General features: G+C 33.7%; 2 protein-coding genes across 2 annotated transcripts; both read left to right on the top strand.

The window, feature by feature from the left end:
* Positions 1-53: 53 nt before the first annotated feature.
* Positions 54-3,239, top strand: LOC143574572 (uncharacterized). The gene is made up of 7 exons (XM_077059160.1): positions 54-420; positions 1,881-1,950; positions 2,065-2,120; positions 2,231-2,306; positions 2,398-2,434; positions 2,545-2,659; positions 2,816-3,239. The coding sequence occupies exons 1-7, from the start codon at positions 119-121 to the stop codon at positions 3,036-3,038; spliced, it is 879 nt and encodes a 292-aa protein (XP_076915275.1). The 5' UTR covers positions 54-118; the 3' UTR covers positions 3,039-3,239.
* Positions 3,240-7,552: 4,313 nt separating this feature from the next.
* LOC143574555 (phosphoinositide phospholipase C 4-like) lies at positions 7,553-14,813 on the top strand. The gene is made up of 9 exons (XM_077059146.1): positions 7,553-8,112; positions 9,480-9,676; positions 9,769-9,904; positions 10,085-10,324; positions 10,404-10,627; positions 10,812-10,929; positions 11,013-11,165; positions 14,276-14,362; positions 14,435-14,813. Exons 1-9 carry the CDS (start codon positions 7,786-7,788, stop codon positions 14,729-14,731), a joined length of 1,779 nt encoding a protein of 592 aa, XP_076915261.1. The 5' UTR covers positions 7,553-7,785; the 3' UTR covers positions 14,732-14,813.
* Positions 14,814-15,106: the final 293 nt, after the last annotated feature.

Here is a 15,106-nt window from a genome sequence, read left to right as displayed (position 1 = left end):
CTATTCTAGGATTCTACCTTGAAAAAACCCAAACTATTTACTATGACAATATAATATTTTCAGAAACATCATAAATTTTTAATGTTAAAACAAACCCAAATCCTAGAATCGATTGATAATGGATCCCACTGCAACCGATATCGTGGTTGATGAATTCAACAAAATAAAGAAAGATTGGGACGAAGCGTATCTTCAAACCCTAACCCACATCCAATCAATCGAACAACACGGTAAATCAAAACCCACCGATGCAGGTACCAAAGAATCGTTGCCCAGATTGAACGGACTTGCTCAAGACGGACTCGCTATGTTGTCCGCAGCACAGTTTAATCTTGATCTATTGATACCACAATTACCCACCGAGGATCACATTCAAAACGCCCAATTGACGCTTCAATCGTGGAATAAGCAAATTGAAAGGTTTGTACCTATTAGTATTATTATTATAAGTGGAATTGAAGTTGTTTTATTGATTATTGCATTGTTTATGAGTGAGTTTGATGCAATCAATTAAGTGATATATCATTAGTGTGACCTAATTTTGACTGTTCTGTTTTGGGCTAAAACCGAACCAAAAGCCGAAATGTCGGTTGCTGTTTTGGTTTGGGTTCGGTTTCGGGATAAACCCGAATAAAAAAGTGAAATGTGGGTTTTTTCGATTTCGGGTTTTTTGGGTTGGGTTCGGTTTTTGGGCTAAACCTGAACCGAAAACTGGAATGTCGGTTTTTTCGATTTGGGTTTTTTATATGTATATTTGTGTTATGTTACCGTTTGCCCGCTTATAACCTGTGTCTTAAAAATGGATAAATGTATCGTCCTAACGTGATTTTGAGCTGAAATTACCTGCGTACCCTTTAGAAAACATGTAGCATTAGATAAAAAATTAGAAAGCGAGCTAACTACTAGGACAGTTTTACATATTTGTTATGGAATTTGAGACAATTGATCGAGTTGTGTATTATATGTGTGCCCTGATTTTGACTTGATTTCTAATTTTGTTATTTGGACTTGCTAGTAGGGGTGGGGTGTGCATGGGTTGGTAAGTTGGTTCAGTTTTGGTCTAACCCGAATCATATAAGCCGAGATGTCGGTGTTTTTGGTTTCAGCTTTTTCGGTTTTTCCATCTGGGTTTGAAAATTTTGGATTTTTAAGCTAAAAAGGTAAAAAATTGATGCACAAAGAGGCTGTGTTATGTTACCGCCTGCCCGCTTATAAACTATAATCACCGTTTTAAAAGTGTATATATATATACGTCCTGACCGTATTTTGAGCTGAAGTTACCTGCTTACCCTTTTGGAAAACATGTAGCATTAGATAAAAGTTCTGAAATGAGTTAGTTACTAGAATAGTTTTACATATTTAGTTATTTGTTATCTAACAGTTTGCAGTTTTTAAATGTTAAGTGGGATATGTTGTTGAATACATTGTTTTATTGTAGTTAATAGTTTATCAATCTTGATATAAAGTGATTGGTTTTTCAGTTCTATAGTTAAGGACTTAAGGGAACCCAAATTTTTACCTCTTGACATGTTGCTACATGCTAGAGATCGATGTTGAACGTTTTCAATCCGAAAATGAGTCTTTTTATCATGTCATGTTGTTTAGATTCTCTTTGCTTTCAGTCCCTGTTGAAAATTAATAAAACATAAAATAGGTCGAAAAAATAGTTGGCAAAAAATAACGAGTTGTTTTTTTTGGTTTTGGATTGGTTTTTCTGTTCGGTTAATTTCCAACCTGTAATATGCTGTCTAAGTTGTATGATTTCTTTAGTAGGAGTCATGATCTTTGATTGTTGGATTTGTATTAGAAATTAATTGAATTTTATTTACAAGATTGATAAAAAAAGACGAACATGGTTCTTATTTTCCCCTTTGTGTTAGTCTGCGGACAAGTTTGAGAAATGCTAATTTGCAAGCAAAGGCTAATATGAGAAAAGCTGCCCAAGAAGAGGTAATGATAAACTTGAATTACTTATTTTTATCCTTTGATAAGTATTTTGAGGGTACTAAATGTGTACGTATTTATTTCATTATGTGAAATGACATAAGTTTTTATTAATAACAGAGGGAGCTTCTGTTAGGAGGTGGAGAAGAGTCCACAGCCAGAAGGCGGAATCTACAGTATGTATATCATCATTAATCATAACACAGTATATATTATGGCATAAATATATTTATTTAGAAATAAGTGTTACTTAAAATATGCTAAATTTAGTGTATTTTATCATCAGGACAAAAGCTGGAATGACATCAGCAGCCGAGAGCATTACTGAGAGTCTTCGTCGTACGAGGCAATTGATGGTTCAGGTAATTGATCTAACATTTATTTTCCGTGTAGCTTATGATTATGATTATTTACAAACATATTGTTTAAAAAATATAAAAATGATATTTACAGGAGGTTGAACGGAGCGGAAGCACACTCATGGCCTTTGGTTAGTCTTGTCTTCATATATGATTTTCACTGCCAGTTACAATAATCGGTTCCAAAACATGAATCCAAACAAAATTAAAGGATTTGATAAAAAAAATATGTTTGTTACAGAGGAATCAACTGGAGTGTTAAAGAAAGCGGAAAGCGAATACAAGGGTCACGTTTCGTTACTAACGCGAACGCGTAACTTGCTTTCAACAATGAAACGCCAAGATGTTCTTGACAGGTCAGACAAATCCTAATCTACTACTGTACAAGTGGTATACCCATGTTGAAACTTTTTTAATAACTGAATGTCTGAACTCTTAATATGATTACTATTTACTATTACTAGTAATAACAGTACTGGTTTAATATGTATTGTTGACTTTTATGTGGGCAGGATAATACTTAGTGTGGGATTCTTGTTGTTCTCGTTAGCGGTTCTCTATGTTGTTTCAAAGAGAATAGGAATACTCAAGTTGCAGAGAAAGGTTGTTCGTGCAATTAAAGCCGGTATGGCTGGAGAACGTATAAACAACGTTGTTCAGGTCAATGAACCTGTTGTTGTACCAAATGTTGACTTTGACTTGAACTTAGAACAACCAATGCATGATGAACTGTGAATCTTTTAACCATACGTGCACATAAAGTTTAGCATGTGTATTATTGTGTAAACGATACGACTGTTTTTACCTTCAGTTGGTAGAGTTCAAAATTTTCAGTTTGTTCGTGTTTGTGAAAGCTTGTTTTAGATCTGGCATTTAAAGTCAAACCTGTTTTTATAACCAATTGCAATTGATAGAAATGTAAACAGTGTTATTTAATCATAGAGGTTGTGGTATCCATGTTTACATTAGGGATAGGAACATCTTGGTAATTTTGATGATAAGATTGAAATTTAAAATTATTGGTTTGACTTGTCTAAAGTCAGATTATGGAAAAGGTACAGCATTTGACTTTCATGGGTCTATAATATCTAAAACTTTGATATTTGACCTGTCTAAACTTAGATCATAAGAAAAGTACAGTTTGACAAATTGGGTCAACATGGTAAATCTTGATTGTAAAACTGATGTTAATTCCTAGTTTCATTACAAGAACTATGGTAGTCTATGTTGTTGAAGGGTTGAATGAGTGAACTTGAATAAGACTCGTATTTATTCACGTCAAAGATATTAAACCATAACTCGGACACTCTTAAAATTGTGTCGTGTTTCGGATACTCTTAATAACAATTCAAACAATCAATTATTAAATCTCAAAAAAATTGAAGAATGGCGAGGTGAATAGCTGTGAGTTATGAACTTAATGGAAATATTGAGTTGGTGAAAACAAACTTTTTTTTTCTTTTAAGAATTACTAGATCCATAAAGTATTACAATAAAATAGATTTACGTTGACTAAATTACCAATATTATATAGTATGCATTTTTCATGCATTTACACTAGTCTTTGCATAAATCATAAGCCATGTGCCAAAACATTTTCAGAATTTATGTCTCTAAATGTAGATGTTAAATTACTAGCAAGCAGAGAAAATATATAAATATATAAATACATAAATACTAAACACAGCTGTCTTTAAACATTTGAAAGAAAAAAGTTTTTATGTGTCATATAATGTCTGATACTCAATTTTCATATGTTATTTATGTACCTATTATTCAATTAACACTAATTCATCAAATATTTTTGAGAAAGACGCATGTAATAAATTTACTGGATCCGTTAATGTTGACAGGAGTGGCGACTTTACAAAAAAAAGGAACTACAATATGATAACACAGTAACGTGAATATGATGTTCAAGTGGCAACACATGGGCTAAACATGTCCGCTTAAACACTATATGTTTATTAAATAGGTTAGGCATAAAACACAACCTTTATTTTTCATAACTATGTTTCGGGTCGGGTCAGAAATCACCCCCAACAAGAAAAGTTAGTTCACTAGTTTTCTATGCAACATATAACTTGTGGTATCTTCTAGTCTACAAATTTAATCAGACCTAAAAACCTCATTAATATGCTTATGTTTGTTCAATAATTACATGATCTAACATATAACATCATGTGTCATTAACTAAATGAACCCAAATACGTATATTATTTTAGTTTTAAGTATTTAATACACACATGTATATATGCTAACAAGAATAAGTTAAACAACCTAACAAATAATGGCATGCCAAAAATGGTGAACGAGTCACAAATGCATTAAACAAGCCTTGTTTTCTTCTGCTCGTCATTTTGTCTATAAGATATAAAGAAAATGATCACAAGGATATTTATTATTTTAGGTAGCGTCATACGAGAGTGTCTCTTTCAGATAATATTATTATTATACTATAGTTATAAAATATACAAATAAGTTTCATGTGAAAAATGATTAATCAGAAAAGGTTCTAACAAAAGTCCAGGTAGAAATAAACAATTAAAAGAGTAAGACATGTTAGTGTTTTAAAAATACGTTGATACATGAATATAAAATAGACAAGTAAAATAGTTGTACTAATAGGAAAACTGTAGTTTCTTATGCACATTTTCGTCACAAATGCAGAGGAAATTGACATTGGCGAAAAAAATGGCAAAAAAACACTAGAAGGAAATAGTCTTATACGTGTTTTCCTACGCAAATATTGTGTCAGAAGTTCATACATATGACATACATAAATGTTTTAACTATGATTAGAATTAATTACACTACTAATACTTATTTATATTTCAGTAATTTTATTTTATTATTATATTTTATATATTTAAACTGGTTTACTTAGCAACATTTGTGACAAAAAGTTAAAATTTATTGCGACGAATTTTGTTGCATCACAAATTTTGTTGGAATTTGACTGGTTTCCTAGTAGGGTTTACATAACATGAATATAAATTAGACATGTAAAGAGCAAAACCATATATATAGTTTAAAACCCAAACTGCAGACGGAGTTGTAGCTCTAACTCAAGTCGAAATTGAAGTGTGGATTAAACACAAATTCCAAATTGTTAAATATTCGTTTCATGTTTTATAGTAACTGCAAGTGTTATTATTTTTTTATTTGTGATTTGGAAAGTAAAATAAGATATTCACAGGATAATCCTGGGTTTTGTGATTAGCGTAGATGGTGGATGGGAGACTATAGTTGCACAATGGTGGTTAAGGTGAGGCAATAGATGTTTCACAATTGCTTTCTAAACTAGTGGGTGAATTAGGGTTGAGGGGGGGCGATAATGAGAGATCGAATGGACAAATATGAAATATCAATAGTGTTGTATAGTGGTCGCTACAAGCTAGTATTAGTATTGTGTCTGCAGGATAACAAAGGAGAAACATGGTTATGAATGAATTATCCAAATAAATTATAACACTATACAAATAAATGAAAGAAGATGTTTGGGTTTAAAAATAGATAAATTTTGTAAAAAGGTAATTTGGTATTTTTATGGGAGAATAGGAGATTACATAATTTGAAAGGAGATTCTATACCATAAGAAGCATTTTGAGAATTAGAATCTTTTTGACTTTTTCTTTGTAGTTTTCGAAAGACCATATGTAACATATATATTTAACCCTTAATAAAATACTCAATCATTCACATGTAATTATTCTATGTACTGTAGTTGTCACTTAACCTCATCATCATGTGAAGTAGTTCACATTCATGTCTGTTTCACACATATGCATAAAACAATTTATTACTTGAAAAAACTGTCAGGTTTTTAATGTTTGTGATTTGTTACTTTAAGCGTGAGTTTATTTTGTTTATGTTTTAAATAAATTTTAACTTTAAAATGTTTCTTTAGTCACAGTCGTCTCAGGTGCTAAACCATTACAACAAGCTTAGCATTGGAATTCTTTTCTTATCAACGACCAATGTATCCTAACCACATTAGTGATACTTGATATGAAACATTCTCACACTTATTATCTCTTTTATGAACATAATAGACTAGAACACAATGTGAGATTTGAGTAACATGTTACATTTACAAGCAAACAAATACCTTTATTTTGCAGTAAGAACAATTGTCTAAATTAATTCATTAAGCATATCATGTAAGAACAATTCAATTAAATGCTTGTGTCATGCATCTACTGTACGTTCAGTACGTTCCTATCGATTTTTCTTAACCCCCCCCTCATAATTTTGTGCGCGCGCACACACGATATATTATAAGAGTGCTTCGTTTCAACTCTTTAATCAACTCTTACATATATAAAATGTTAAAAAAATAATATATTATTGAAGTGTTTTAAGTCTAATTAGGCCTCAACAACTAAAACAAAGGAAGAAAACAATATGCTAAATGGGAGCAAAATTAACTTTCATATCATTCCCACCCCACCGAAGATCGATTCACCTGAATTTATACCTCAAATCCATTAACCATAATTTGCTAACCTCAACTAATAAACAAGGACAGAGTTAAAGAAAGATGAAACACCAACATTTGTTTTTAGCGACACACACTGAAACACATCAAGCTTAGCATATTTGAAAAGTGGGTGTTCTTTTTAATCTTTGGTTCGCTATTTCACGATGCACACATAAACCAAACATGACATCTAAGCGAGATCAAAGTTTTTTTTTTTTAAATCTTAACAAACTTTAAACTCTAAACATTTTAACATAGTTAATTCTTAATATAGTTAAACTTGATTACGAGTTTGGTTTATCAATAATAACAATTAAAAACAAGTAAAAAAATGACTTGTTGCCCATTTTAACATAACCAATTATTAATATCAGGAGCTTGGATACTTCTACCAGAAGAGGTCGTCATTTCAAGCTTTGGTGTCTGCATCATTTGATGGGTGGGTGGGTTTACGTGATCGTTGGGGTTTTTGTTTACTAGATTTTTTTGAGTCACACCTGAAACATCAAATAACTAGAAACGTTTGAAATTCTGTTACAGGTAGACTCGAAAAGCAACGCTACTAAAAAAGAAATGAGAAATCTAAAATACTAAGATGAATAGTGTGAATATGTTTGGAGTGGACTTGAAAAATAAAAAGGCGGGAAGTCTATTCGTCAACCCTTTTCATTAAATAAAACACCAGCCGTTTATTTATTATTTTTTATTATTACATAAAATAAAATAAAAAGTCTAAAATAAGAAAAAAAATATACCACACCAAATTCACTATTTCTCTCTCTCCATCTTCTTCATCTGTGTATATGAAATCAATCAATGCGTGTTTCAGTACACACATGTGCTCCGCATTTATATATACGCATACACATACATACATTACGCATCTAATGTATACATCCATCTGTTGACTTTAAACACTCACTACGCAACCAATCTCTTCATCTCCAATAACCACTCAATCAACCAACAGATCTGGTCAGTCAACGAAAGTCAACCACAATGGGAAGTTACAGAGTTTGTTGCTGCTTCACCAGAAAGTTTAAAGTGACGGAAGCCGATCCGCCGGATGACGTCAAGCAGGCGTTTGACCGTTACGCCGGTGGTGCGGTACACATGACGGCTGACCAACTGCTAGTGTTTATTAACGAGTATCAGTCCGGTAACGGAGTTAGTATGGTTGAGAAAACGGAAGTTGAGCGGATAGTGGAGCAGGTATTGCATAAACGGCATCCGATAACGTCGTTAATTAACCGGAAGACGTTTACGTTAGAGGACTTTCATCATTATTTGTTCAGTTTTGAACTTAATCCGCCTATTGGATCTCAGGTACGTGTGTAATAATAATAATATAATTATTATTATGTTTCTTAGTTGGTATGAGTTTTGGTGTCTGGTAGATTTAAGATATTTGGTTTTTATATCAGATTTTTTTGCTTTTTAGGGAAAAAAGTTAAAACGATTTTGGTAACTGTTTAATACTTTTTCTAGATGCTTGCTAAATGATAACTATGGCTAGATTGTTGTTACCTTAATTAGCAAAATATTATCTAGGGATGCAATTATTTTATCGAATACTAGTACTGTACCGATACTGGCCGAACAGTTAGTATAGGTACTCGGTTTTTCATGTTTTCGGTTATAGTTACCCTTCGGTATTTCGGTAATTTCAATGGTACTGGTACCGAACCGAAAAAAAATCGGTACAATGTTCGGTAAGTGGTTTCACTCGCTTTTGGTATATGGTTGAGCTCGTTTTTGGTATTGATATATTTCGGTACGGTATTGGTATTTTTCAGAAATTTTAATTTTTGGTATGTGTTCACCACTTCATCTGAACCGATCCGTGAGACCGGTCAAACTCGAACTGATCATACCCTCTTAGAATACAATAGGGGTTGGTTTCTGGATTCTACAAATACCAAAAAATCGGGTTCTGATCGGGTCGATGTCTGCAAGAATGGCCTAGAATTTGCATAAATCGGTTCAAATACTAAAAACGGTTCTAGGACCCGAGAGACCTGCCTAGGACCAAAAGCGAGTATTAACCATAGGGTCGGTTGCAGGCTATAATCTTTAGTAGGTCGGGTCGGTTTTTGGTAGGTAAGATCTGTTTGATCACCCCTAGTATTTTTGGTGATGATGAAATTAAGGCCATTGGAAATTTGAAAATTAGGGTTTGGATATACCAACATTTGTGGTTAGATTGATTTAATTGGAATATTTGGCTGTTAAATCATAAGGATAGGTGGACAACCAACACATGTGGTAAATTTGATTTTTTCACTTCTGATTCATCTTTACTATTTGAAAACAAACATGCCCACAAGTGCTCTGACATATTCTGTGAGAATACTGGTCAATGGTGTCACTGAAAAGTAAAAAAGTTTTTTTGTCCAGATAGTATATTGGTTCAAATCCAATTAGATTTTTTATATTATGGGGCATGTGACAGCGAGGATGGCTAGTAGCCCACTATTGGAAAGGTAGTGATTGAAGATTAAAGATTTAACTTAAAGGTTTTGTGATTTCTGAATATCTAATATCTAAGCATAATATGTGGTAATTGATTGGTAAATCAAATAAAATAGAATAAAAGATGACATTAAGCATAATAATTGACTAATTATGTTACATAACAATGATTTATGTAGTTTATTTTAAGTTTCTGACACATTTTCTTAATCTAATGTTAGGTTCACCAAGATATGACCGCCCCGTTGTCACATTATTTCATTTACACCGGTCACAACTCATATTTGACTGGAAACCAGTTAAGTAGCCCTTGCAGCGATGTCCCGATCATCAAAGCTTTGAAACGAGGCGTAAGAGTAATAGAACTTGATTTATGGCCAAATTCTTCTAGAGACAATGTGCATGTTCTTCATGGAAGGTATACATGCAACTTATATTCACTACATGCTTCTGAACCATGAATGTTAGTGGTTATTGATTAAACACTTACTATTGTTTGTATGCATGCAGGACTCTCACAACACCTGTGGAACTTGTAAAGTGTTTGAAATCAATCAAAGAGCATGCTTTCACAGCTTCTGCATATCCGGTTATTATCACACTAGAGGATCACCTTACACCTGATCTTCAAGAGAAGGTTGCTCAGGTGAATATGTTTGCCCTTTTGTTTATTAGCCAGTTTTATTTACATTTTGTTTATTAGCCAGTTTTATTGCTCAGGTAACTCTTTTTTATCTACATTTTGAGGTTTATTATTGTGTAATATGATTTATGATACTCCCTCGTGTTATCATGTTATTAATTCTTTCGCGCGCTTCTTTTCTAGATGCTTACTGAAACATTTGGGGAGATGTTACTCCGCCCCGAACCAGGTGATCTAAAAGAACTACCATCACCCGAAAGCTTGAAGTATCGAATTCTAATTTCAACGAAACCTCCAAAAGAGTACCTTGAAGCCGAAGAGGACAAACGTTCCAAATCACAAAGGGTTAAAGATCTATCCGATGATGATGGTTGGGGCGAAGAGTCTTCACGTGCTCTACCATACAAAGACAAAAGCATTAAGGTTTGTTGGTTGGTTCATGATGATGTTCATTTTTGTGTTTCATATATGAACTAATGAACTATATGTTAATTATGTGCAGTGTGAAAGTGATGAAAGTGATCATGATAATGAAGATATAGAAACCCACATAAAGAGAGCCGATTCTTGTCCTGTTTACAAAAGTTTGATTGCTATTCATGCTGGCAAACCGAAAGGCGGTTTAACTGAAGCACTTAAAGTTGAAAACGATAAAGTTAGACGCTTAAGTTTGGCAGAACAGGAGTTGGAAAGAGCTGTAGAACGCCATCAACAGCAAATAATCAGGTTAAAATAATTAAATCATTCATTATCATTTACAGTCATGATTAGAAAAACTTACACGGATGGTGCATGTGGTATGTTCATATCTGTATAAACATAACGCATATGGTCCCATTCGTTTATTTTTTTCTTACATTTATGAAATCTTTCCTGAGGTCAAGTTTCAAGATCTTTTGTTGTATTCCAGGTTTACACAGAAGAATATTCTTAGGATATACCCTAAAGGCACTCGGTTCACTTCCTCTAATTACAAACCGTTGATCGGTTGGCTACATGGAGCTCAAATGATTGCGTTTAACATGCAGGTGTGCATGTTACATAACATTATATTGTTATAAACCATGTAACTTGTAACGTTGAATAATTAAGTTAATTGTTATTAATGCAGGGATATGGTAGAGCACTCTGGTTAATGCACGGAATGTTTCGAGCTAATGGAGGTTGCGGTTATGTGAAAAAACCAGATTTTCTGATGAAAAATGGGCCTAACAATGAGGTGTTTGATCCCAAAGCAAAGCTTTCAGTGAAGAAAACTTTAAAGGTCAAGTCTTTTTTACTGAAACAAGAATACTCAATAAACATGACTTACAAAACAATTAACTAGAAATTTAAACAAACTGACTTAAAACATACGTTTGAATCGAAATTAACCTCAACAATCTCCCCTTCAATTCTGACTTGCTCCTCTTAGATCTTTGACACCTAACAGCTCCCGCATCTCAGCAAACTTTATTCTTGGTAACACTTTTGACAATATGTGTGCACGCTGTTCGTGAGCAAATACATTCTCAACTGTTACCTGCCCGTTTTCTACACATTCTTGAATGAAGAGATACTTCGAGCTTATATGTTTAATACTCTCATGTAACCATGGGTTTTCCATCAACACAATAGCTTGCCTGTTGTCTACTAGCATTCGCACTTTTTCCACCTTCTTCCCAGTTAATTCTTCTAGTAAGCTTTGCAGCCAAACCGCTTGCCGAGCTGTTTCTGATGCTGCTATGAACTCCGCCTCAGATGATGTTATAGCCACGGTTTGCTGTTTTTGGGTGCACCATGCAATTGGTGCGTCTCCAAGATAGAATACCATCCCGGTGGTACTTCTTCCATCCGTCATAAGACTCAGATTCGTTCCATGGCTACTATCACTGTAACAATCCAACCGTTTCTCCCCAGTTCTTCCATATCGTAACCCGTAATGCTCGGTTTCTTTAACATATTGTAGAATGCGATTCACAGCTTCCAAATGGCTACGCTTCGGTGCTTCCATGTATCGGCTTACCATTTCAACTGCACAGTTTAAATCCGGGCGTGTATGTGTGAGGCATTGTAAATTACCAATTATTCTTCTGTAAACGGTCTCGTTAACCAAATCTCCACCTTCATCCTTTGACAAAACCGGTTTCGGTTTCATAGGGTATTTCGACAGACAACACTCATACATACCCGCTTCTTGTAAGATCTTCCTAGCATAACTAGTTTGTTTCAACATGATTCCATCTTTACTTTGCACTACCTCGATCCCACGATAGCACGCAAGCAGCCCCAAATCACTCACCCCGTATTCTCCTCTCATCCGCGCTTTAAACTTTAAAATCTCTTGTTGATTATTCCCCGTCACAATAACATCATCTTCACACACCCCAACAATCAAGATCATTTTCGTCTTCTCATCAACACGCTTATACATCGCTTGATCTTGTGCACACACATTAAACCCAATGTCTTTTAACGCTTTGTCGACCGAACGCAAAATACCCGACTTAACATCCAAATGGTGCACTTCCCATTGTTCTCTAGCGGCTAAAGCCAACATTAATCGTATCGTTTCCATCTTCACATTCTTCGTGTTAGCAACACGAGTGGGTACAGTGGGTATAGTTTGTAAGGTAATCTTGTATAAACAATCACTCGATCTTAACGCTTTCATTAAAAGGCTTTCATTCGAGTCATACAACCATAAGAACTCGTTATGCATAACTACCCTACACCCGAGTTTTGATAATACACCAAGACTTAAAATGTTAATGGGTAAGTTTGGGGTGTAATATACTTGATGAACAACAAGTGTTTGTTCATGTCCGGTTTTGAGATCGAAAGTAACTGTTCCTTTGCCTTTGATTTCTACGGACGATCCTTTTACAGAGTGTAGATTACCGGTAATGTTTTCATTGAGATTTGTGAAAAAAGAACGGTTACCGGTCATGTGGTTACTTGCACCATTGTCTAGGTACCATACATTGTCATGGTTCGCCGCCATGTTTACGGATTGCGAATTTACTGTCGATTTGAATAGGGTTTGTGGTTTAACCGCCGCAACAATATTTTTGGGTTTGTGATTGATCGATTAGGAATAGGATTTGTGATCGGTCGTTTTATTGTGGTCATTTACGATAAAAGTAATAATAATATATAAAAATTTGAATAATAAAATTTAAGCGGTATCCACAATAATTATTATTGATAATACCTGGATTTGTTTATGCTGTGTTGCGACAATGTGTTAGCGTGGATTCGGTTAGTAAGTGTGTAAAACCCAAATGTTGTGGCAACGAGTCAACGCGAATTTCTTCGGTATACTGGTATAGGTTACTCTTGTTACGGGTATTATGGTCGGTAAGTCCGAGTCCGAGCGTCAGGGCAGCGAGTTGACACGAAGTCATTCGGTATTTGTTACGCTGATTACGATACCAGAACTAAAACACGAAAATTACATATTTAAAGCATAAAAAGACATTAAAATAATCAAAAACATGTTTACGATGTAGGACTTCGATATTTATCTTATCTTAGGTTATCATAAGTATTTATATCCGCATGTTACGGTGGAACATTTAAATGCATTACATGTTCGAAAGCTATCGCGTTTTGCAAAGAGAACGCAATGGAAACTTTTTGGTATTGGTTTGGGTCATTGTAGAAGTTTTGTTGCCAAAGCTGAAAGTCTAAACGTTTCTAAAGGTTTTGTGATGAAAGTTGAAAGTCTAAAAGTTTTTATTGTAAAAGTGTAAAACCTTTGAGACTAAAGATGAAAGACTAAAAGCTTTATGGCCAAAGTTTATGTTATCAAAGTTTAAGGGTCAATAGATAAACGTGTGAAACTTTGGTGACAAAAGTACAAAGAAAATCAAATTTTGAGAGACCCAACATGTGACAAAAGTTAAAAGAAAGTTCAACATTATTTTGAAAAATTTATCCAAACCGAACAAAGCTTGTAAAATAATGAAATTGATAACCCTATTGTTTAAAATTTAAACCGAAACTCTCTATTAGAATTTTGGTCACTCGGACTTTTATTGACTTTGGGGGCTGTTTGGTAACTTCTAATTTTTATTTTTTAAAATTGTTTCTTATTCAATAAACCCTTTTCTTGTTTAAAAATAGGTTTTTACATTTTCTTTTTACATAAAGTTTTTTTAAAAAATTAATTAATTCAATTACAGTATGAAATTTTTAATTTGATTTTTTACATGGGTATGACAAATAACTGAAATAAGAGATGGCCTGTGACTGTGAATAAACATAAATAAAACCTAATCTAATATTTAGCACGCTTTGAGTGAGCTTCAACCCATTCCTTTTAAAACTGAATTTGATTTTACCGTTTGACCCGTTAAAAAATATAGCTGACCCGACTCTGTGACTTAACAGGTGAAAGTTTATATGGGAGATGGATGGCATCTAGATTTCAAACAAACTCATTTTGATGCATACTCCCCACCAGATTTCTACACAAGGGTAACTAACACATTAACAATATTTAATCTCATTCTTTAGTTAACAATAATAATAAAACATTATAAAACACAGGTTGGTATAGCAGGAGCACCAGCTGATGAGATAATGAGAAAAACAAAACCAATAGAGGATACATGGACACCAGTTTGGAATGAAGAGTTCACATTTGAATTAACTGTTCCTGAAATTGCTTTACTTAGAATTGAAGTACATGAATATGACATGTCTGAGAAAGATGACTTTGCTGGTCAAACATGCCTTCCGGTTTCTGAGTTGAGGCCCGGAATCCGGGCAGTTCCTTTGTGTGACCGAAAAGGGAACCCGTATACTGCAGCGAGACTGCTCATGAAGTTCGAGTTTTTGTCTTAAATTATGAGTCTATTTGGATGTTGTCGTAATCTTTGAATTTTGTAATAAAATCGGTGTATATATTATCGTTTTTAGTCGTTAATTAAAAATATTTTATGTTGGTTTAGTGAATGAATAAACACAAATAAACATTGTTACTGAATGTTTGGTAACCTGTTATGTTGGTTTAGTATATTTGGATGTTGTCGTAATCCTTTGAATTTCCTTTTTCTATATCTTTAACTTGAGATGATGTGAACATTTTTAGTTCCTTATAAAATAATTTTATTTTTTTATTTAGATTTTTTCATCACTTATTTTTGAGAATAATTTGATCCTTCAACTTTTCTAAGTTGTCAAATTTGGATCAAAATTTTGTGGATGTTACAAAAAAGT

This window comes from Bidens hawaiensis, unplaced genomic scaffold (genome assembly GCF_021521415.1).
Source record: "Bidens hawaiensis isolate Kalapana, Puna unplaced genomic scaffold, B.hawaiensis_p1.1 tig00027057_1, whole genome shotgun sequence".
NCBI lineage: Eukaryota > Viridiplantae > Streptophyta > Magnoliopsida > Asterales > Asteraceae > Bidens > Bidens hawaiensis.
This window is presented reverse-complemented; position numbering and strand designations above follow the sequence as displayed.